This window comes from Oncorhynchus gorbuscha, linkage group LG08 (genome assembly GCF_021184085.1).
Source record: "Oncorhynchus gorbuscha isolate QuinsamMale2020 ecotype Even-year linkage group LG08, OgorEven_v1.0, whole genome shotgun sequence".
NCBI classification, from domain to species: Eukaryota; Metazoa; Chordata; class Actinopteri; order Salmoniformes; family Salmonidae; genus Oncorhynchus; species Oncorhynchus gorbuscha.
In genome coordinates, this window is record NC_060180.1 from 21556655 (window position 1) to 21580187 (window position 23533).

Here is a 23533-nt window from a genome sequence, read left to right on the forward strand (position 1 = left end):
TGAAACATGTGGGAATGGCAGACTGGGATAGGGATTGATTGAATATGTCTGTAAACACACCAGCCAGCTGGTTTGCGCATGCTCTTGAGGACGCGGCTAGCGAGGCTGAACGCGTTTAAATGTTTTACTCACGTTGGCTGCGGTGAAGGAGAGCCCACAGGTTTTGATAGCCGTCCGTGTCAGTGGCACTGTATTTTCCTCAAAGCGAGCAAAGAAGTTGTTTAGTTTGTCTGGGTGCAAGACATCGGTGTCCTCGTGGGGGCTGGCTTTTTTTTTGTAATCCGTGATTGACTGTAGACCCTGCCTCATTCTTCTCATGTCTGAGCCGTTGAATTACTTTGTCTCTATACTGACGCTTAGCTTGTTTGATTGCCTTGCGGAGAGAATAGCTACACTTTTTGTATTCGGTCATGTTTCCGGTCACCTTACCATGATTAAAAGCAGTGGTTCGTGCTTTCAGTTTTGCTCAAATGCATATACATCAATGTTGTTGTTTTGAGGCTATCCGGAACATATTCCAGTCCACGTGATTGAAGCAATCTTGAAGTGTGGAATCTTACCAGAGTTGAACAGACCTGAGCACAGGCGTTTCCTGTTTTAGTTTCTGTCTATAGGCTGGGAGCAACAAAATTGAGTTGTGGTCAGATTTGCTGAAAGTAGGGCGAGGGAGGGCTTTGTATGCATCACGGAAGTTAGAGTAGCAATGATCCAGAATGCTTCCAGCCCGGGTTGTGCATTCGATATGCTGATAAAAGTTAGGGAGCCTTGTTTTCAGATTAGCTTTGTTAAAATCCCCAGCTACAATAAATGCAGCCTCAGGATATGTGTTTTCCAGTTGACATAGAGTCCAATGAAGTTCTTTCAGGGCTGTCGAGGTGACTGCTTAGGGAGGATACACATGGCTGTGATTATAATCGAAGAGAATTATCTTGGTAGATAATGCGTTCGGCATTTGATCGTAAGGAATTCTAGGTCAGGTGAACGAAAGGACTTGAGTCCCTATATGTTGTGATCACACCACAACTCGATAATCATAAGGCATACACCCCCCACCCTTCTTCTTACCAGAGAGATGTTTGTTTCTGTCGGCGCGATGCGTGAGAAACCGGGTGACTGTACCGACTAACGTATCCCGAGTGAGCCATGTTTCCGTGAAACAGAGAATGTTACAATCTCTGATGTCTCTCTGGAAGGCAACCCGTACTCAAATTTTGTCTACCTTGTTGTCAAGAGACTGGACATTGGTGAGTAGTATACTCAGTAGAGGTGAGCGGTGTGCCCGTTTTACGGAGCCTGACCAGAAGACCGCCCCTTCTGCGGCGGCTTTGTTTTGGGTCGCCTACTGGGATCCGATCCATTGTCCTGGGTGGTGGTCCAAACAGAGGATCCGCTTCGGGAAAGTCGTATTCCTAGTCGTAATATTGATAAGTTGAAGTTGCTCTTATATAGTTCCTCCCGGCTGAATGTAATAGGACTTAAGATTTCCTGGGGTAACAGTGTAAGAAAATACTTAAAATTACAAAAATACTGCATAGTTTTCTAAGAACGCGAAGCGACCATCTCTGTTGGCACAATGTCACTGTCCTAATTGGTTCAGAGTTTGTTTTGATATTTCAACTTGTGTGTCGCGATTGTGTTTGGTGTGGGGGGGGCAAAATCAATTTGCGCACGATGGTGCCCGGTTTGGGCATGGTGCTATGGGAGATTCTGGAACGGCACCTGAGACAGCATCAACAAAACACCAAATTATAGAATTTATTGCGCAATAATTTTGTCGCTTCCCTCCAATAGAGTTCCAGACATTTGTAGAATCTTTTCCAAAGAGCATTGAAGCTATTCCTGGTCGTGTTGGCCTAATTGCCCTATTAAGACACTTTGTTGGTGTTTCCTTTATTTTGTCAGTTACCTGAATGTACAGCTAACGCACAAAATATTTACAACCTGGCAGCTACATTCAAGACTAGGTGTGTTTTTCTTCTGTTGTCTGGTTACATCTTGGAATGCAAACCAGTCTAAGTATTAAGGATGAAGCCTTAAGCCTATGTGTGGTCAGTTCAAACCACTGAACTGCTAGGCCTATACCCATTATTCCAAAATGTGAATACAGAGGCTAGTTTGAGGAGCAGAATGGCCTATCACCTATCACCTGGAGTGAAACATGCTTTTGTAAGCCCAGTCATTGCGCAACAAATAACAATTCTAAATGCAACTGCGTGTTAAACTGTTTTGATGACCAAGATTAAAAAGAGCCATTTTTTTCTTTCTCAACTCGTAATTAAAACGCGTCTCCCATTCGCCATCGGAATGCATAGGCTATAGTCAATGGTAGGCACACTTTTGAAATGTGCGCTAGAGGCAGTGTAATTGTTTGAAACCTGGAAGTTTGACTTTACTTAATGAGGAATGTCTTGCGTTGCTTCAATTATTTTATGAAGACTTCCTCATGCCATTACTGTTGCATTTCTCTCTTGTTCTATTGGTTCTATTGGTTTTCATATAAAAAAGTGGTTTATATTAGCAACCCATCCCAGTCCCCCTCTTTCTATGTTTCTAATGGAGATTTTCATCTGTCACACATGGAACCACTTGCATTAGGAGCACTGTTTAGAACAGTGGTGACCCACCAATTGGATTTTGGCAAATGCTTGAATTAGGTTTTATTAGTTGCTTCATTACAGTAGTTGCATATTCAATAATAGGCCACAGTCTTTTGACTAAGATTATAGGCTTGCTATTGTTGCATGTTTTCATTAAGCTCGTAATGAAATATGTCCGTTCCTTGCATGCATATTTTTTTTTGTTGCTCACTTCATTTAACAGTTTGGATTTTTTTTTTTTTGCTGTTTTTTGACCGGTTAATGAGGGTTGGTTAGTCGGCAGCAAAATTGACCCGGAATTTGCATCCCTAGTCCTGACAAAGCCTTATTTCAGACCATCTTCTGTGAGGGATCTGTCAGTGAATCCCAAACTACCCCTTCGCACCCTAACTGGCTCGGAGGGCCCTCTGTTGTCACATGTTGCTGACAACTTAGAGAGTGGCGAGGGGATCAATAAACCCATAAACTGCAGGACACACTTGTGACTTGAATGATGCAATTCATGTTCCACTTTTAAATGATACAAGTATGAAATTCTAATGAACAAATACCCACTGTTTTAAACCTCAGTGTTTTTATTTATTTATTTGTGACTATTTAATCTGTTACATGTGTCAAGTCTCCAAATCAGACAAACAAATGGCCCCAAACATATGGCAGTTCGTGTTGGGGTAGCACTTTGCTCTGAAGCCTGCGTCTGTGCTGGCTAGGTCAAAGTGGCTATCGAGGGACTAATTAGCCCCTACACCATCATCAATAATTTTCACTCCCTCAGCTTTGGGACACTATAGCAAATGGAGGAGGCGTGTGTGAACGTGCAAATGGAGGGGCGAGGGGAAGGATGTGGTTTGGGATTCAGCCTGTGTCTCCGTGTGGGATGGTTTCTCTCAGGAGGATTGCAGTTCTGGAGCGCTGCCTGGCCCCAGCTCTTATCAGCACCCCCCCCCCCCCCCGCTAGTGGAATGTGTGAGCAGGTAATGGAAAATAAACTGGCAGAAAATCTCAGCTCATGGAAATTTGAGTGATAGTGGGCACCTTGCCGGAGCAGAGCCTGTGTCAAAGGGAAAGTCAATTAAAAAATAGTGGTTTTGAATTGGCTTGCTTTGACGTTCTATTTTTTCCCTCTGCCTTCTTGAAGAGGACCTCTGTTTCAACAAGGGTGCCAACACTGTTTAGATCAGAGGGTGTTCAGTTGAGTTCAGATAGTATTATCAAAATATTATGCCAAACAGTGCTGTAAAATGCCAGCTACCATGTACTGTGTGGTTTGATAAGAGGGTGGCCTACTCTTCCGTGTGTGTGTGTGTGTGTGTGTGTGTGTGTGTGTGTGTGTGTGTGTGTGTGTGTGTGTGTGTGTGTGTGTGTGTGTGTGTGTGTGTGTGTGTGTGTGTGTGTGTGTGTGTGTGTGTGTGTGTGTGTGTGTGTGTAAGCATGCCTATTAGAGACTCAAGCCGTGGTTGCAGTAATTGACTCTGTCTATGGAGGGTAACCTCAGATCCTGGGAGGCCTGGTCAGAGTCAGGAACACTGGCTCCGTTCACAAACCTTCCACTCCAGAGAGCGAGAGGACTCTATTCAACACCATATCTTCTCACCTCAGTGTTTACTTGTTTACAAAGTCATTTTGTGTAGTTTTACTTTGTCTGTGAAAACCATTAGCATGTGTCGTTCCACAAAAAACACGAGGATTGACACCCACCATCACAGATTGTTTCTGTAGTTAGTAACAGATAAGATTAGCAGTGCTGAAACATTTAGTTTGAAATTATATCTGAGAAATTACTCTTAATTGATTTCACCCAAATTGACAATTTACATTTATGGGATTCAGATAGTAATCAACATCCAATTTGAACCAAACTTCTTCCTACCAATGAGTAAGACACCCACGGATCCCCACACCCCATGCCAATCCCATACCAAGAACCAGTATCAGTTCTCTATGTTTAAGTAGTATGAAGCTGTGGCTTGGAGTATTGCTTCTCCATACTATGCAGTGTGTTCCCTGTGAATCTGTTTTTTTCACCTTTGAGAGAATTTGTCATTGAAGCCGCTTGCATTATTTGCCATGAACTAGTGTGACAGTAACATGTGTTGACCTCTAGATGTCGCTGTTTCTGCTATACCGCCACAATCTTTTATACATGTTTCTTGTCTCTTGTGTTTATTGAATAGATGTTTGCAATTTGGGTCGAAAACTAAGATTTGTTTCATTGAAATAAATTGTGTGGTCATCCTAGAACTGGGATGACAAACTGAAAATTAGCAACCATACCGATCACTTATCGCAGGCATTTTGCTGATATTGTTCATTACAATAACTAGCTTATATTATATAGATGTGATGTTTTTAAATGAAATAAGTTTGCTAATATGGGTGTTTGTTAATGGGGCAATTGATGACTACAGGCATCAAACTAGTACTTGGTTTTCTTTGCACATTAAAATTATAAATGTATTGTTCTGTTTATCATTATCGCATCAATTCAGGCAATTTATTGTGATATGGATGTTTGTCCATATCGCCCAGCTCTAGGTCATCCTCACAATTCAAGCCAGTCTTCCATGAATGCAATTCAGTTTGTTCTAATGGCAGAGAAAAAAGAAAAAGCCATGTCTCAGACTGGCCAATAAAAAGAAAAGATTAAGATGCTCAAAAGAATAGACACTGGACAGAGATGGCTTTTTCTTTGCAACTCTGCCTAGAAGGCCAGCATCCCGGAGTCGCCTCTTCACTGTTGACTAGACCCTCGAATGTATTTGTCCTCTTGTCGCTCAGTTGTGCACCGGGGCCACCCACTACTCTCTCTATTCTGGTTAGAGCCTGTCTGCGCTGTTCTGTGAAGGGAGTTGTACACAGCGTTGTATGAGATCTTCAGTTTCTTGGCAATTTCTTGCATGGAATAGCCTTAATTTCTCAGAACAAGAACAGACTGACTAGTTTCAGAAGAAAAGTTCATTGTTTCTGGCCATTTTGAGCATGTAATCGAATCCACAAATGCTGATGCTCATTAGTCTAAAGGCCAGTTTTATTGCTTCTTTAATTAGCACAACATTTACATTACATTTAAGTCATTTAGCAGACGCTCTTATCCAGAGCGACTTACAAATTGGTGCATTCACCTTATGACATCCAGTGGAACAGCCACAACAATTTTCAGCTGTGCTAACATAATTGCAAATGGGTTTCCTAATGATCAATTAGCCTTTTAACATGATCAACTTGGCTTAGCTAACACAACATGCCATTGGAACACAGGAGTTCATGGTTGCTGCTAATGGGCCTTTGTACGTCTGTGTAGATATTCCATAAAAATCAGCTGTTTCCAGCTACAATAGTCATTTACAACATTAACAATGTCTACACTGTATTTCTGATCAATTTGATATTTTAAAGGACAAAAAATGCTTTTCTTTCAAAAGCAAGGACATTTCTAAGTGACCCAACATTTAGAAAGGTCCTTCCGTAGCTCAGTTGGTAGAGCATGGCGCTTGTAACGCCAGGGTAGTGGGTTCGATTCCCGGGACCACCCATACGTAGAATGTATGCACACATGACTGTAAGTCGCTTTGGATAAAAGCGTCTGCTAAATGGCATATATATTATATTTATTATATTATTATATTATATATTAACATTAGTGTGGTGTTGGCATGTCATATGCCTAAGTTTGCTAGTCTTGCCAATAGTTGGCAATATCAGTGAGTTTTGTGATGAATGAGCCATTTGATTCAGTAAATGATGGAAAAATTACATTCATTCTTTATAGCGCCCCCCCCCCCTCTGGTGTATTTTTCCATATATACAGTGCATTCAGAAAGTATTCAGACCTTGACTCTTTCCAGATTTTGTTGCATTATAGCCGTATTAAAAAATGTGTGAAATATTTTTCCCCCCTCATCAATCTACATACAATACCCTGTAATGACAAAGCGACAACAGTTTCTGAAATGTTTGTAAATTTATTACAAATTTAAAAGGTACCTTATTTACATAATTATTCAGACCCTTTGCTATGAGACTTAAAATTGAGCTCAAGTGCATCCAGTTTCCATTGATCACCCGTTTTTGTTTCTACAACTTGATTGGAGTCCACCTGTGGTAAATTCAATTGATTGGGCATGATTTGGAAAGGCACACACCTGTCTATATAAGGTCCTACAGTTGACAGTGCATCTCAGAGCAAAAACCGAGCCATGAGGTCGAAGGAATTGTCCGTAGAGCTCCTTTACAGAATTGTGTCGAGGCACAAATCTGGGGAATTGTACCAACAAATACCCCAAATACAGGTGTGCCAAGCTTGTAGCGTTATAACCAAGAAGACCCTGCTGTAATCGCTGCCAAAGGTGCTTCAACAAAGTACTGAGTGAAGGGTCTAAAATATTTGTAAATGTGATTTCTGTTTTTCTCTTTTTTTTATGAATGTACAAAAGTATTTTTTTTATATTTTTTTTTTTAACTAGGCAAGTCAGTTAAGAACAAATTCTTATTTTCAATGATGGCATAGGAACAGTGGGTTAACTGCCTTGTTCAGGGGCAGAACGACAGATTTGTACCTTGTCAGCTCGGGGATTTGAACTTGCAACCTTTAGGTTACTAGCCCAACGCTCTAACCACTAGGTTGTCATTATGGGGTATTGTGTGTAGATTGACAATTATGTATATATTTTTAAAATCCATTTTAGAATAAGGCTGTAACTTAACAATGTGGAAGAAGTCAAGGGGTCTGAATGCACTGTAGACACAAGCTATGGTTTTAATCAACTATATTCACTGAGCATATTTTATTTTATTTTAAGATGGTCAAATGACTAGTGGGAGAACGACTAGCATTTGATTGATTGTGCCGTGCCGGGCTCAGACTTCCTGTGCTGTGTTAAAAGACAAAGTGATAGTGTGACTAGCATCCATTGTCTCTCCTCCCTGCTGCAGCGACCACCACAGAACATAAGTGTTTATTGCGCTGTTTGTGTTGCTGAAGCTGCAACATAATTACAGTATTCCTGACTGAAAGGTTCTGTTACCGAAATCCCTCATTTGTTTAGGATAAACATGACCTATTCCCTCAACCCTTGTTCTCCTTATGACACATGTACGCATCGCCTGACCTATAGCATATCATAATCACTTAATAAATTGGTTATAACAAACTCCAAACACCATAACAGCAAAATGGATGCAGGGGGCGTGACAAACTCGAAACGGGGGAATGTTACTGGTTGCTCAGGAGGTAAAGGGGAAGTCAGATGTGCGGAATAAATGTGACTAGTTGTGGAAAATACTGGAGATCAAGAAAAATAAGTTAAGGAGCAAGCGCTGTGTGCATATTAATGTGTACAAACAGGTGCTGTTAAATTTCAATATAATGTTCCAAATGGTCAGAAAAAATGTAAACAACTCTAAATACATCATAACCGTACCAGAGAGTCTGTTGTCAAAAAAGAAGCTGTGCAGATTTTTAAGTCTTTATTACAGCAAAGACTAAAAACAATCACATTCATGAATGCAATTTCCCAAAATGGAACGGGTTCGGCCTATTTAAAACTAAATGCTTGATTACACTTCAAATCACGAATGACTCGTATGCTGTGTGATGACACAAACTAATTAATGATTGATACAGTAGCCTACACTTTTGACTGGTACTTTATATGGATGATAAATAAAGCCATATTTAACAGTTAGGCTATTGATTTTAGACTTTATTTACTTTGTTTCCTCTCTCCTCACTTTTCTTAGACAATGTGACACGGGCTCTTTTTCACATCTCCTCATTCTGCTGCTGCCTCTGTCGCATTGTTCTCAACACCAATATGCTGGTGTCTTTGCTATTATGCACATAAAGCAGGAGAAAGCGCCTTTTGTTATGAAATGTTTTATTAGTGTTGCGCTGTTGTTCTTACGTAACAACCATCTACAGTTTCAGTAGCACATGACTTAGTGATGGACTGTGCATCCCCACTGCCTCCACAGTGGATTAGTCCACTCAGAAGGGTGTCTTGTACACCATGAAATATATGTATTACTATTGCTCGGCTAAAGAAATCTCTGTCGACCAAACAATCGACCAGTCCTAATTTAGGTCACCCGGAAAATATGCCTCTGTTGATATCACATTTCACACATTATCCAGACACTGACTGTTAGCACTTGGAGGTCTATCGCAGCTTCCCAAAAGGAATGGTTTTTAGGTGAGGCAGTTGGACCTGCAGCCATATTACTTCTACAGCATTGTGTGTGTTAGTTCTGCCAAATGGCATGGCATTGCATGCAAGGGTGTGGCCTTTGGTCCTTTACCTTTCTAACCTTTTACAGGAATACCTCCACCATTTGGGTTCCTGTCTCTTCTGACGATGTTGAAACCATGTATTGCCTACCACTGTATCATCAAAGGCATTTTCAAAGTGAGATTCAGAGATAGTCAGTATATGAATGTTATCCATTACTAGCAAGTTAGCCCACGTTAACGTAAGTAGCCTATTTTTAGCACTTTTCTCAGATTCTTTGTTTGTATTGCTCTACTGGGAGGCTTATCAGAGGTAGACATGACAGTAATATTTGTGTCTGAGCTGATAGTGCAGGCTGAGCTGCACAAAGTGGACTTCCTACTAGGGCAATCCGTCTCAGTGCTAACAGTATAACTCGGGTTCATAGGCGGATATAGCACCGCCAATTGGCATGGCATTGCATGAAAGAGTGTGGCCTTTGGTCTTGTCACGTGAATTTGCATGTTAAGTTGGCCTTACGGAAGTAGAGGAATAATAATATTAATGAACGCCAACAAACACAATAGGGATTTATCATTTTTATTGAACCTTTATTTACCTGGGCAAGGTATTGTGATTAGTGACATTTACTATTAAACCTAATGCAACCCGATACTATTACAATTGCAAAACGCTGTATTGTTTTTGGGACTTTTACCATTGAAGACCATTAGAACTGCTGTAGCCTAATGGTTTGCTTGTTTACAAGGAATGGTCTAATGGTAACTAATCCAGACCTTTTTGAAAGGAATAAACTACACACAAAGGGGCTGTTTCCTGCATACAGATTAAGTGTATAAAAAAAAAGGACAAACTGATTTGCTTTCATTGAGGACTGGCTTGAATTATGAGCGTGACCTAACAATTTATTTTTATCACAAGCCAAATCTATTGGTTTGCGGGTGCTTATTCTTTGTATTCACCTGAATTGAGCCATAAGGGAGACTAGACATCTACCACCCCACTATGGTTCTGAAACCACCATCTCCAACTAATTTACCTGTCATTTTCTCTCCAAATTTGGTCATGCAGTACGCCTTCCTACAAGAAATGTTAATCATTTGATGGGTGCTTAGATCTATCCTGTTTCACACATGTACAAGTGCGTATTATACACATGTGAATTGGAAATGTGTTTTTTGCATATCCCAACTCCCCCTGAGACACCCTTGGAGAGTGGGGTCACGACCAGCGTCAGCCCATCTACAGATTTTTCATATTGTCGGCTCATGGATTTGTAGTGGCAACCTTTCGTTTCCTGGCCAAACGCTCTAACCACTAGGCTACCTACCTCCCAGGTTTGTAAGATCTAGAACTAGAAGCACAAGCATTTCGCTACACTCGCATTAACATCTGCTAACCATGTGTATGTGACAAATCAAATTAGATTTGATTTGAACACAAGACTTGCAGCGAGCAGGATGGAGTAAACTATCGATGACAGTATCATCTACCTGTGCATCATCAAGACAGTTGCTTTGTGAGTAGGTGCTAACCATAGGATGTTAACCCATGTTCAAACTTAGCCATTGTTATATAAATGACGGTTAAAACGTAACAGTGGCCAGGCCTTGGCCCCAAGTCAGAGCAGGTCCGCAGAGGCCATGGCCCAGTGAGGCACGGGTACCAGTCCGAAGAGATGTAAACAGAAAAGTCTGAGCCTTTTGGGTAAAACACTGGGGTAAGTCTTGGGTGGAAACTCAGCACTGGAGTATGGCTCAGGGAGTCAAGTGGAAAATGCAGAAGTCAAGGATGGGGAATGAGAGGAGAGGGTGTGGGTTGGAGGCCGCAGCTCCGTGTGGATGGGTATTCTTATGCTAATCCACTCCCGGGATGAGGCGCAAAGCAGCCAAGCAAACAATGGCAGTGGAGCCAGAAAGTCTGCCCTGCAGTCTAAGCAGGCCTTGAAAGGCATGTTGGTCGGGGCGCCGATACTGGGAGAAGGCTGCCTGCAGCACGGAGAGGGCTGCCTGCAAGGAGGGGCCCCAGGAGAGGCCATGGATCTGGGCCAAGGCATGGAGAGCGAGTGGGGGAGCAGGCTGGAAGGAGGGGGGTGAAAGGTAGAAAGAAAGGAGACAAATGACATACCACATCACTCTGTTCACTTTATAGGCAGCAGGGCTGCAGTGAAAAGCTCCTTCCAAGGCTGTGTGAGAGTTGTAGAGAGAGTGTTCGGTTGTACTTGTTTTTTTTTCATTTATGCCCCTTTTTCCAGAATACGCCCATTCACCAGGCCCTTATTGGTCAAGTCTACATTTTTACACTCCCCTAAAACAGCAAAGCCCAATGCTATACAGTGGGGCAAAAAAAGTATTTAGTCAGCCACCAATTGTGCAAGTTCTTACACTTAAAAAGATGAGGCCTGTCATTTTCATCATAGGTACACTTCAACTATGACAGACAGAATTAGAGAAAAAAAATCCAGAAAATCACATTGTAGGATTTTTAATGAATTTATTTGCAAATTATGGTGGAAAATAAGTATTTGGTCACCTACAAACAAGCAAGATTTCTGGCTCTCACAGACCTGTAACTTCCTCTTTAAGGGGCTCCTCTGTCCTCCACTCATTACCTGTATTAATGGCACCTGTTTGAACTTGTTATCAGTATAAAAGACACCTGTCCACAACCTCACAGTCACACTCCAAACTCCACTATGGCCAAGACCAAAGAGCTGTCAAAGGACACCAGGAACAAAATTGTAGTCCTGCACCAGGCTGGGAAGACTGAATCTGCAATAGGTAAGCAGCTTGGTTTGAAGAAATCAACTGTGGGAGGGAGCAATTATTAGGAAATGGAAGACATACAAGACCACTGATAATCTCCCTCGATCTGGGGCTCCACGCAAGATCTCACCCCGTGGGGTCAAAATGATCACAAGAACGGTGAACAAAAATCCCAGAACCCCACGGGGGGACCTAGTGAATGACGTGCAGAGAACTGGGACCAAAGTAACAAAGCCTACCATCAGTAACACACTACGCCGCCAGGGACTCAAATCCTGCAGTGCCAGACGTGTACCCCTGCTTAAGCCAATACATGTCCAGGCCTGTTTGAAGTTTGCGAGAGAGCATTTGGATGATCCAGAAGAAGATTAGGAGAATGTCATATGGTCAGATGAAACCAAAATATAACTTTTTGGTAAAAACTCAACTCGTTGTGTTTGGAGGACAAAGAATGTGGAGTTGCATCCAAAGAACACCATACCTACTGTGAAGCATGGGGGTGGAAACATCATGCTTTGGGTCTGTTTTTCTGCAAAGGGACCAGGACGACTGATCCGTGTAAAGGAAAGAATGAATGGGGCCATGTATCATGAGATTTTGAGTGAAAACCTCCTACCATCAGCAAGGGCATTGAAGATGAAATATGGCTGGGTCTTTCAGCATGACAATGATCCCAAACACACTGCCCGGACAACGAAGGAGTGGCTTCGTAAGAAGCATTTCAAGGTCCTGGAGTGGCCTAGCCAGTCTCCAGATCTCAACTCCATAGAAAATATTTGGAGGGAGTTGAAAGTCCGTGTTGCCCAGCAACAGCCCCAAAACATCACTGCTCTAGAGGAGATCTGCATGGAGGAATGGGCCAAAATACCAGCAGCAGTGTGTGAAAACCTTGTGAAGACTTACAGAAAACGTTAGACCTCTGTCATTGCCAACAAAGGGTATATAACAAAGTATTGAGAAACTTTTGTTATTGACCAAATACCTATTTTCCACCATAATTTGCTAATAAATTCATTAAAAATCCTACAATGTGATTTTCTGGATTTTTTTCCCCTCATTTTGTCTGTCATAGTTGAAGTGTACCTATGATCAATTACAGGCCTCATATTTTTAGGTGGGAGAACACAATTGGTGGCTGACTAAGTACTTTTCTGCCCCACTCTGTGTGTGTGTGTATATATATATATATATATATATTTTGTAGCTCTGGAGTTGGAAATAAAGCACTGTAGTCAATCAGGAAGCTTTGTTTTTATTCAGACTGCAGCGTTCCAGAGTGGGAAATTAGCTTTATTACAATATGGGTGTAGCAGCGTCAGCGTCTAAACCATATCTCAGTTGAAGAGTGGATTAATGAATAAACTGACCTGTAAGAGAAGAATTGAGATTAACGTTTGTAAAATAGGCCTATTAGTTATATACATTTTGTGAGAATTGGACATATCATATCCCAGATCATTCCCAACTCTGGCAATATGCAGCTTTTAAGGGATTGTTCAGTCAAATCTAAATGTGTCAGAGGAATGAGTTACCATTTCAAATTCACCTCAAGTTAAACCATTTTCTAGATGTGCTCCCACTTGTCCTAATAATATGCACCCTGCGGTTTTCTGAAACGATGCCAATTTCATTTCCATCATTGTTGTCTCTGACCTAATGGAGTGATTTTGACTCTTATCAGTTCACCTCAGTCTCCAGACGGGATTTAAAGACCTCTTTGGGAGCGTTTTCTCAGTGTTTTCCTGTCTGTAGCCACTCCTTGGATTTCCAGCCCATTGAATTTCCTGGCATCCATTGAGTGGTACGACCCAGAATTCCTTCCCTAGGGGGATGACCATGCATCAGTGGTTCGCTATAAGAGTGATTATTCTATACAGGTGGCACCACCGTTTTCACATGACAATGCCCCCTTTCATTCTCTTCATCTGAGGGAAGAGTGAGCAGTGATGCAATTTTCCAGCTACCTATAGGCCTACATGTTTCAGTAGACCTCTTGGTAAAGTTTTCCTTTAAGGCAGTGGTATAGTGGTGCCTGGAGAAGTGGGCATACTCACATTTTGCCCAAAATGTCCCAGACATTAACAACTCAGATGTTGTAAGTGATTTTTGAACTTGAAACCCTGCAAACTTTATCCAGCGGTTTAATGTTTGCAGGGTTTCAAGTTCAGAATCACTTACAACATCTGAGTTGTTATTTGGTTTTTGTGTTTTTAAGTCCACAACAATGCTTAAACGATATCAGGAGACCCTTTTTGATGTCTGGGGAAAAATATAAATATTTTTGGGAGGGGGTAGTTGCCCTTCAATTCAGTTGCCCACCTAGCATGAGACTGTTTTGCTAGTGGTGTTTCTGTACTGTACAGCAATGTAGGGGGGGGGCAGAGTTTGCGACACAAAATTCCCTCCCGATTTGGTACAAATCATCATAACATTCTGCCGGGTAAAATATAACATACACCATTTAGCAGACGCTTTGATCCAAAGTGACTTAGTTATGCGCTCAACCATTTTACGTATGGGTGGCCCCGGAAATCGAACCATAATCCTGGCGTTGCAAGTGCCGTGCTCTACTAATTGAGTCATACAGGCCTACTACAGGTACACAGGGGTAGGCCTACTTTTTAGTCAACATTTAATTAGGAAGGTTTTTTGGGCGGTGGCAGCATTTAGAGATGTTAATTGAAACAGCCCGTGATGACTGAACCGATTCAACTAAGTCTTCAGACCAAACGTTTACAATACCTGGTTTGCATACCCATTTGTTTGTATTCCTGGGGCGGCAGGGTAGCCTTGTGGTTAGAGCGTTGGACTAGTAACTGGAAGGTTGCAAGTTCAAACCCCCGAGCTGACAAGGTACAAATCTGTCATTCTGCCCCCACTGTTCCCCACCGTCATTGAAAATAAGAATTTGTTCTTAACTAACTTGCCTAGTTAAATAAAGGTAAAATAAAAAATGTGTTTCCTTAGTTAGCTGGTAGATCCCATCAATTGAAACATCTATCCTACCGTACCGGCTACCGATGTGGTTTGAGAACTGTGTGCTCTTGATGCCATATATTCTGCTGAAACTAGGCTATATGTGCGGCCCGGGTGACGGTGCTTTGCGTTTTTGTGTAGGCTGCTTTGTGCATGATTTCGCCATTGTTCTACACCACAGCTGACTTTGGTAGGCATCAGGGATTAAGAAGTGGGCAATACCCGCTGAAGAAAAAAGAAAAAAGTGTTTGTGTATACACCATATCCCTCCGTAAAACCCCCACTACACCACGGCTTTAGGGTAAGGTACATTTCCTGGATGGTCGCAACCAAGGTTTGAGATTAAAATGAGCAATACCAGGAAAACATGTATGCAGTGTTAATTCTGCTTCACCACATCAACCCAAACACAAGTTCTCCCACCCAGACGATGGGGGATTTATTTTGTAATGCTACACTATATATATACAAAAGTATGAGGTGGATACGGTTATTTCACGGTTATTTCAGCACCGTGAGTTGAGAATTGAGCACACAGCCATGCAATCTCCATAGGAAAACATTGGCAGTAGAATGGCATTACTGAAGAGCTCAGTGACTTTCAACGTTGTACCGTCATAGGATGCTACCTTTCCAACAAGTCAGTTCGTAAAATTTCTGCTTAGCCGTGATGTGGTAGGCCACACAAGCTAACAGAATGGGACCACCAAGTGCTGTAACTCGTAAGAATAGTATGTCCTCTGTTGCAACATTTACTACGAGTTACAAACTGCCTCTGGAAGCAATGACAGCACAAGAACTGTTCGTTGGGAGCTTCATGAAATGTGTTTCCATGGCCCGAGCAGCCCCACACAAGCCTAAGATCACCATGGGCAATGCCAAGTGTCTGCTGGAGTGGTGTAAAGCTCACTGCCATTGGACTCTGGAGCAGTGGAAACGTGTTCTCTGGAGCGGTGACTCATGCTTCACCATCTGGCAGTCCGACGGACGAATCTGGGTTTGGCGGATGCCAGGATAACGCTATCTGCCTGAATGCATAGTGCTAACTGTAAAGTTTGGTGGATGAGCAATAATGGTCTGGGGCTGTTTTCTTCTTGGTTCGGGCTAGGCCCCTTTCTTCCAGTGACAGGAAATCTTAACGCTGCAGCATTAACATGCAATCTAGACAATTCTGTGCTTCTAACTTTGTGGCAACAGTTTGAGGAATGCCCTTTCCTGTTTAAACATGACAATGCTCCCTTGCACAAAGCAAAGTCCATACAGAAATGGTTCGTCAAGATCGGTGTGGAAGGACTTGACTGGCCTGCACAGAGCCCTGACCTCAACCTTATCGAACACCTTTGGGATGAATTGGAACTTCGACTGTGAGCTTGGCCTAATTGCCAACATCAGTGCCCGACCTCACTAATGCTTGTGGCTGAATGGAAGCCAGTCCCCGCAGCAACATTCCAACATCAAGTGGAAAGCCTTCCCAGAAGAGTGGAGGCTGTTTATGGCAGCAAAGGGGGACCAACTCCATATTAATACTCATGATTTTGGAAAGAGATGTTCGACGGGCAGGTGTCCACAGACCTGTTGGTCATGTATAATAAAGGTAAAATTAAAAATTAAATGTAGCGTAGTCTGCTAGCTCTCTCTGACAAGTCATAAGAAGATATTGCGGAGTCCTGAGCCATGTAGAGGTGGCGTTAGTACTCAGCAAAAAATTACCTGACACCATCGCAGAGACTAGAAGATGACGATCTTAAGCCTCTTAAGTCCAAGCCCACTTTTTTTTAGTACCTCAATGTTAGTCTCATTCTCCTTTTGATTGTAGGTGTTTTTTAACAGTTGTTGCCTGTCTTAACTGTAGGCTATGCCCTTTGTTGGTTACTTTACTAGTCAGTTTTCCTCTTTTTGTTGGCTTCTGTTAATCTCAGAGAAAAGCCAGCAGCTACGCTAGTATCTAGTGACTGTTTTTGAAGGGATAGTGTGTCTCCATGTCAATCAGCAACCCCAGCTGTTATGTTTGTGCCCTGTTCATCTCATGTTTAGGAAGGGAAGTGTATGTGTCAGGGGTGATGGGGACAGCTTCCCGCTTTGCTCCTGTGGGTATACTCACAATGGCTTCCAGTCCATCCATTATGCCAGAATTGACTCGAATGGGGGGGACGACGCCTGTTCTATTAATTCTATTTCTATGGTAGCACATGCAGTCAGGAGGAGAGGAGAAAATTTGTGTAAATAAATCATGCATGCTATTCGATCGATTATTATGGTGACTGCGGTCATTTGGCTGGCCAATTTATCGTCTTCTAAAGCTCCATTACAGTCACACCCCTACACACAACAGGCTTTTTCTCTGCATACCTCATCTTGCCTCCACCTGATAGGGGTAGAAACTAGGGAGGTGACAAACGGACAATTTTGCTTAAAGTATAAACTGCAATTTTTATTTTCTGGTTTTCCTTTTAAAAGATAACAAAAAATAATTAATTTCACATAAATTCATAATGCAGAATAATGGTCCTATTATGCATGTATGATGCTAGAGTCGGGCAATGAAGTTTTATCTACCGCAGTCATATACCCTTTAAAGAGTCTCGGCTACAGCATGTTTGTTTGTCTGTAAAGGGTACACTACGACTTTTGAAATGTCGACACAACCTTCTCTAGAGATGGTTTTGAAGCTCCACTGAACAGGTATTTTACTTCTGTAAACGAATGCTGCTTCTGAAGCGGTACTAACGTTCATCACTAGGCGACCGGAACCAGGGCTCGACATTAACTTCTAGAATGTTCAAAATTATGTGGCTTATTTAATTGAATGTATGTTTTGTCATGTAAGTTGAGTTAAATCAACAAATCATAGCACTTATTTTAGCACACATTTTACTTCCTTCGTTGCTCATAAAAAGTAGTCAGACAAGAATAATATAGGCTTAAGTTGTCCGAATGAACAATTGAAAAACAAATCACATCACTACCAAACAATTACTCCGATCAGAATTGGATTAAAGGTCAACATTGGAATAATATTCAAATCTATTTTTCATTTAGGCCTTCATTAATCCTAAAGTCTACGTGGTAGGAATAGGCTACACCCTTGTCCAAACGATGCTGACGTGAGACTTTTAATTGCATAGATATAGGCTAAACGCCAGTCATGTTTGACAAATGGAATGAAGGGTAATTAACTTCGAAAAGCACGGTTCGTTCAGCTCAAATAGTCATTGAAATGCTGAGGGAATTATCTTAAACGCTTCATAGGCCATTGAAACCAGCCTTTTTGTCATGTTCTGTTGGTTGTCAAATGAACTTTCTTTTATTGTCCTGCAGCCAAAGGCAGAATCCTAGTCCTATTAGGAACTCATCCTAGTTGTTGTTAGATTTCCCCTCTTTCTATGTTTTTCTAATTGAGATTATCATCTCTGTCACAGGAAACGGCTTGCGGTGCGCTTTTGAGAATGGTGTTTTCCCACTAATTGCATTTTGCTATATACATGCATAGGCCTATAATAGTTTACAGCCATGTGCGCATTGTTGAGCTTATAATATGAAGAAATAAGATGTTATCAACATTTTAAGCTAAACAGTCTGACGTGTTGCTTCAGCCTCATTGCTCTCTGAACTGTCCCAGAGTCTGTTTTGAACCGTATACATTTTCTTTGTCTGAAGGACGACGGGACACCCTTAATTTTGAAACCTGGTTGGGAATGATTTTATAACGACAATTATTTGGTTGTAATTGTAATGTTGCAATATTTTATAGGGTAGCAATGCTGGCCAACCATCCTCTAGGAGAGCCTTAAAGGGGCAGTTTTGTATTTTGAGACAGGCTTGAATATGCAAGAAGCCAATAGGCAGGGTGTAGCCTACATTTTTGCATGATTATCTATGGTATTTTGTAAAGTGGTTCCTTGCATCATACATTGATGTGAAAAAATGTTAAGTCCAGTCCTGAAAACTCCAAATAATCTTGAACTCCTGCTCGCAGACCACTCTCCTAAGAAATTACTTTTTAAGTTTCAATACTGTGATTTACCAAGACATTTAGTAGAAAGAACACACATCTTCCTCTATGTATTTTTTTGAACGTAGGAGACTTGATTAGTTGCCGTACTTCTGAGAACACAAACACTTGCATCTTTTATAGCGAGCTACCAAGGGACAGAGAGAGAGGGGAGGGGCACAGTGTAGTCAGGTCGGCCACCAGGCAGACAGTCGGAATCGTGAACTAGGCCTATCCATCGGCAATCAAAAGCTGTTTCTCGAAATGGAATGCCGTATTTCTTGGCTTGCAATGCCTCGCAACTTCAGTAAAGCAGGGCCTATCATCAAGAAATGGTCTAGGATATTCTACACCCAACAGATCGAAGACTGAACACACACGTGCATCATTAGCGAAAAGAGAGCATTTTTTTGTGGGGGGGGGGCGCAACTGTTTTCCGTTAGTGACTTTTCTTAACGTTAAGGATAAATATTAACAACTCCTCTCCCAGGGCTGAGATTGTTTGTATTATGTCTGCATTACAATATTGTTTTGTCATTTGGCTTAAAGTAATGAAGATTGCATATACATTTGATTAGACTACCACTTTGGTAAAGTTCCAACCTTGATTTGTCTCATTTTTGGTCTGCACACCGGTTTATAAAAGAAAGGTCAAATTCTTAGTCATTCGAAGAGATACAAACGGTTAGCTATAGTTGTCGTCCTGACCATCACCCCTTAACACACTTGTTCCCTTTCTCTCGCTCTCTCTTTCCGTTCTCTCCATCGCACCTAATCCCTCACACACACGGTGTGTCCTGCTGCTCTCCCTCTTTAAAGGTGCCTGGTTGGCTGTCTTGTCCCCCAGCCTTGAGGAGGCCTTCTTTGTTCCCTCATTACCCAGTCAGGGATGTGTGAAAAGTGGGGCACAGGTCGGGGCTCTTTGTCCCCCTCGGGCAAATCAAAAGTGACAGACACCGGCCGCTCCGCCACTAATTTGTCGTCCCCCCTCGGAACGGGCACTTCTCAGGGCCGCTAATTGCAGTGAGACGCGCAGGGAACAGACACATCTCGTTATTAACGCTGGACAAGGCCAACACGGGTAATTGCGAAACATCCTTCAACAAATAATTTGGGCATGTTTAGCCATTCAAGAGTAGCGCCAGCCTGACCAGGGTCGTGGGGTCAAGCCGGCAAAGATGGACAACACACACAATAATAGAAGGAGAATTAAAAAGGGGAGAATGAAGTGCAGTTTTGGCTTCTTGAGGGGTTCTCATCCGAGGCTGGTTGTCACCCCACATGTTCGTTAGCTATAAGAGCGACAGAGAGCCCTGCCTTGCCCCATTGGCTTAGTCCCTCTGATCACTAAAGTGTACGGTTAGAAGTCAGCAGGGTCATATCAGCCTTATATTCTTCTTACCATTTATGCCGCGTTCAAGACAGCTTGGAAACTCTGACATTTCTGACTTGTAAACTCGTTATAGAAAGATGAGCTCAGTTTCCCACTTAAAAAGTATCCCAAATTTTAACTTGGAGATTCCAAGTTTCCGTGTTGTCTTGAAAGCACCATTAGCCCCAAGCACCGCTTGCATCAGCCATGTAATGCCACAATGGAATCACCTGTTCAAATGACAGGAAGTGTTCTGCTTTGTTAAAAGATTGTACAACAGGGCATCTTTTTCCCAATACCTATTCCCAACCGATCATAAGTGGCTTTTCTGTCTGCTGTTTTTGGCCGAAGGAGCTGATCTAATCGGTTGGGAAGCCGCTGCTGTGTCATTTTATTCTGTCAAAGTAACATCCTTTAGTGGAAAATCCATTTGTTAGTTGGGAGGAGTGTTAAGGTGACCGCAAGCTTTCCAACGAAAACAGTTTGGAATAGTTTGCATAATACATTTGCAAAAACGTCTAAACCTGTTTTCGCTTTGTCATTATGGGGTATTTTGTGCAGATTGAGGATTTTTATTTATTTAATCAATTTTAGGAAAAGGCTGTGACACATCAAAATGTGGAAAAAGTTAAGGGGCCTTGAGTACTTTCCAAATGCATTGGCTGTGGCGTTTCAAAATGGACCAATCGTACTATTGACGCTTTTTTTCTCATTTTCCAGTGAACATTGTTGTTTTTATCCACCACAGTCTGGTATGTTTGCTCCCAATTTGTGCTAAATTGCTCAGCAAATCTGATCACATGCAGCCGAGGGCTTACAAAGACAATAGGGGTTGACTGTTAGTGTCAACCCGCTGGCCTCTCCAAACTTGATCACAACATTGCTGTGCATGGGACTGCAGCATTGCAGTGACACATGCAAGGAAAATCCAGGTTGTAAAATGGTGTTAAAGTGTTCTAGAAGCTGTGTTTTATACTGTACTTCCTCTCTAACAATATTTCCATTTTCTCTCTAATTTTCCAGGGTTTCCAACCGAGGTAGCCTGTGAGAAGGAAGATTTTTGTTTTTTGTTTTTGTGCCATCCTACCCATCCTTCCTCACCCACTTGCCTCACCCTCCCCATACATATTCACCCGTACCTCCACTCCCCCAACGGGGGAAAACTATGCTCCTGCTCTCCCTGAGCTGAACCAGGAAGGGACAGGACGAGGCACACCATCAGAGCCCACAGGGGTGACCACCAGTGACCAACAAGCTCCCACAGAGCACAGTCCAGCCCACTCAGCAAGTCATTGTGCCAAGATGACAGTGCTTCCCTTTTTCATCGCTGCGGTGGGAGTCTGGATCCTACTGGTGATCAGAGCTGAAGGTATTCAAAGTAAGACTGGCTCCTCTGTTATTGTTGTCCCACTGCCCCCGCCACCTTTCTTATTACTACGCACAACTGTCTGTCTCCCACTCTCTTTAGTTGGAAGGATACTCTAATATGCTGTTTTTGATGTAAGGTTATTGGGTAACTGTGTGTTGGGGAGAATTGCTCATAAATATTCATAGTTGTACCTGATCTAGGACTGTCCCAGCCCAAAACAAATTTGGTTGACCAAGAGTCGTTTGTTCTTTTGACCAATTGCTTAACCTTGTATTTTTCCATATATAGACACATCCTATGTTTTTGAATCAAATCAACTGTATGCACCGATCTTGTCTGATGCCTTAAGCAAACTGTTTGATTAAATAATTAAGACTCATAAATGACTAGAGGGAGTCCGACCGCAATTGATTTGATTGTGCCGCCGGGCTCTGACTTACAGCACCTGACTGTGACTAGCACCCGTTGTCTCCTTCCTCCCTGCTGCAGTGACCACCACAGAATGTCTGTGTGTATAGCTCTGTTCCTGAAGCTGCAACATAATTACAGCCATTTCTAACTGAAAAGGTATCTTACAGAAATCTCTCATTTGTTTAGGAAAAAACATTTCCTCACCCCTTGCTCTCTTTACGTGACACATGTATGCGTCGCATGCACATGACCAATCGGGCCTGACCTATGGCATATCATAATCGCATCAATAAATTGGTTCTAACAAACTCTGAACACTGTCACACATGTGAAAGCAAAATAGATGCAGAGGATGTGCAAAACTAGAAACTGGGAATGTGTTTACTGGTTGCTTAGGAGGTAAAGTGGAAGTCAGATGTGTGGAATAAATGTGACTAGTTGTGGAAAATATTGGAGATAAAGGTAAAATAAGGTGTGGAGCAAGCGGTGTGCGCATATTATGTGTGCCAAACAGGTGCTGTTACAATATTTTTCTCACCATTTGGAACAATGTAAACAACACTGAATAAATTATAAGCGTACTAGAGTATTTTATTTTCATACATGTTTTTGTTTTTGGTAAGGTCTTTATTACATCAAAGACTAGAAAAGTCATTCATTTGTGAATGCAATTTCCAAAATGGAATAGTTTAGGCCTATTTATTGTTTATGCTAATTTTATTTTAAAACTAAAGCACTTGATTGCATGTCATGTCATTAATGACTAGTATGCTGTGTCATGACATGAACAAATAAATTATTGATACAGTAGCCTATATAAGTATTTAAATTATAGGCCAAAATAAGTTACGGTACTACGACTAAACTGGTTGCGCTCTTAAGGCCTACAGCTCGATGGTGGTTATACAAGGCTGCTATACTAACACGGAACCCAAACCAGCTGCGTGCGTGCGCCATTGTGCATACATTCATTTTGTCCCCCTACACCAAACGCGACCACAACACGCAGGTTAAAATATCATAAACTCTGAACCAATTACATTAATTTGGGGACAGGTCGAAAAGCATTACACATTTATGGCAATTTAGCTAGTTAGCTTAAACTTGCTGGCTAATTTGTCCTATTTAGCTAGCTTGCTGTTTGCTAGTAAATTTGTCCAGGGGTATAAACATTGAGTTGTTATTTTACCTGAAATGCACAAGGTCCTCTACTCTGACAATTAATCCAGACATAAAACGGTCAACCGAATTGTTTCTAGTCATCTCTCCTCCCAGGCTTTTTCATCTTTGAACTTGTATGGTGATTGGCATCACAACTGTCATAGTATTACCACAATGACCAGCAACACAGTTTGTCTTTCAATCGCCCACGTGGGTATAACCAATGAGGAGATGGCACGTGGGTACCTGCTTCTATAAACCAATGAGGAGATGGGGAGAGGCAGGACTTGCAGCGCGATCTGCGTCAGAAATAGAAAGGACTTCTATTTTAACCCTTGGTGATGCTCGCGAGCAGTGTGGGTGCAATAATTGAATAACAGATTTCTAAACTTATTTTGAAACGCTAGCGCACATGACGCGAGCGGTGTAGTCAGGTTATAAGCCTACTAATTACGACATTACTTATCCATTTCGCAAACATTTTGCTACACCCGCAATAACATCTGCTAAACATGTATGTGACGAATAAAATGTTATTTAATCAAATTTGATTTAATGATGATCATGATAACAACCATAAGGAGATTGAGGAAAGTGGGTTATTAGAAATATAATTTGTATGACCATTTTGAAAATTTGAACAAAATTAAATAAATTACTAAAA

At 41.9% G+C, this 23533-nt stretch overlaps 1 protein-coding gene across 2 annotated transcripts in view; it reads left to right on the forward strand.

Annotated features, from left to right (window-relative positions):
• The window catches only part of bmpr1aa (bone morphogenetic protein receptor, type IAa), a 65112-nt gene that overhangs the window by 25247 nt on the left and 16332 nt on the right, over positions 1-23533 (forward strand). The window contains exon 3 of one of the 2 annotated variants that reach the window (XM_046358809.1): positions 20952-21297. In XM_046358809.1, coding sequence (XP_046214765.1) covers positions 21231-21297 — 67 coding nt within the window. In that variant the 5' untranslated portion in view covers positions 20952-21230. Of the gene's footprint in view, positions 1-20951; positions 21307-23533 lie in introns of both variants that reach the window. The other variant, XM_046358808.1, reaches the window with a different exon arrangement.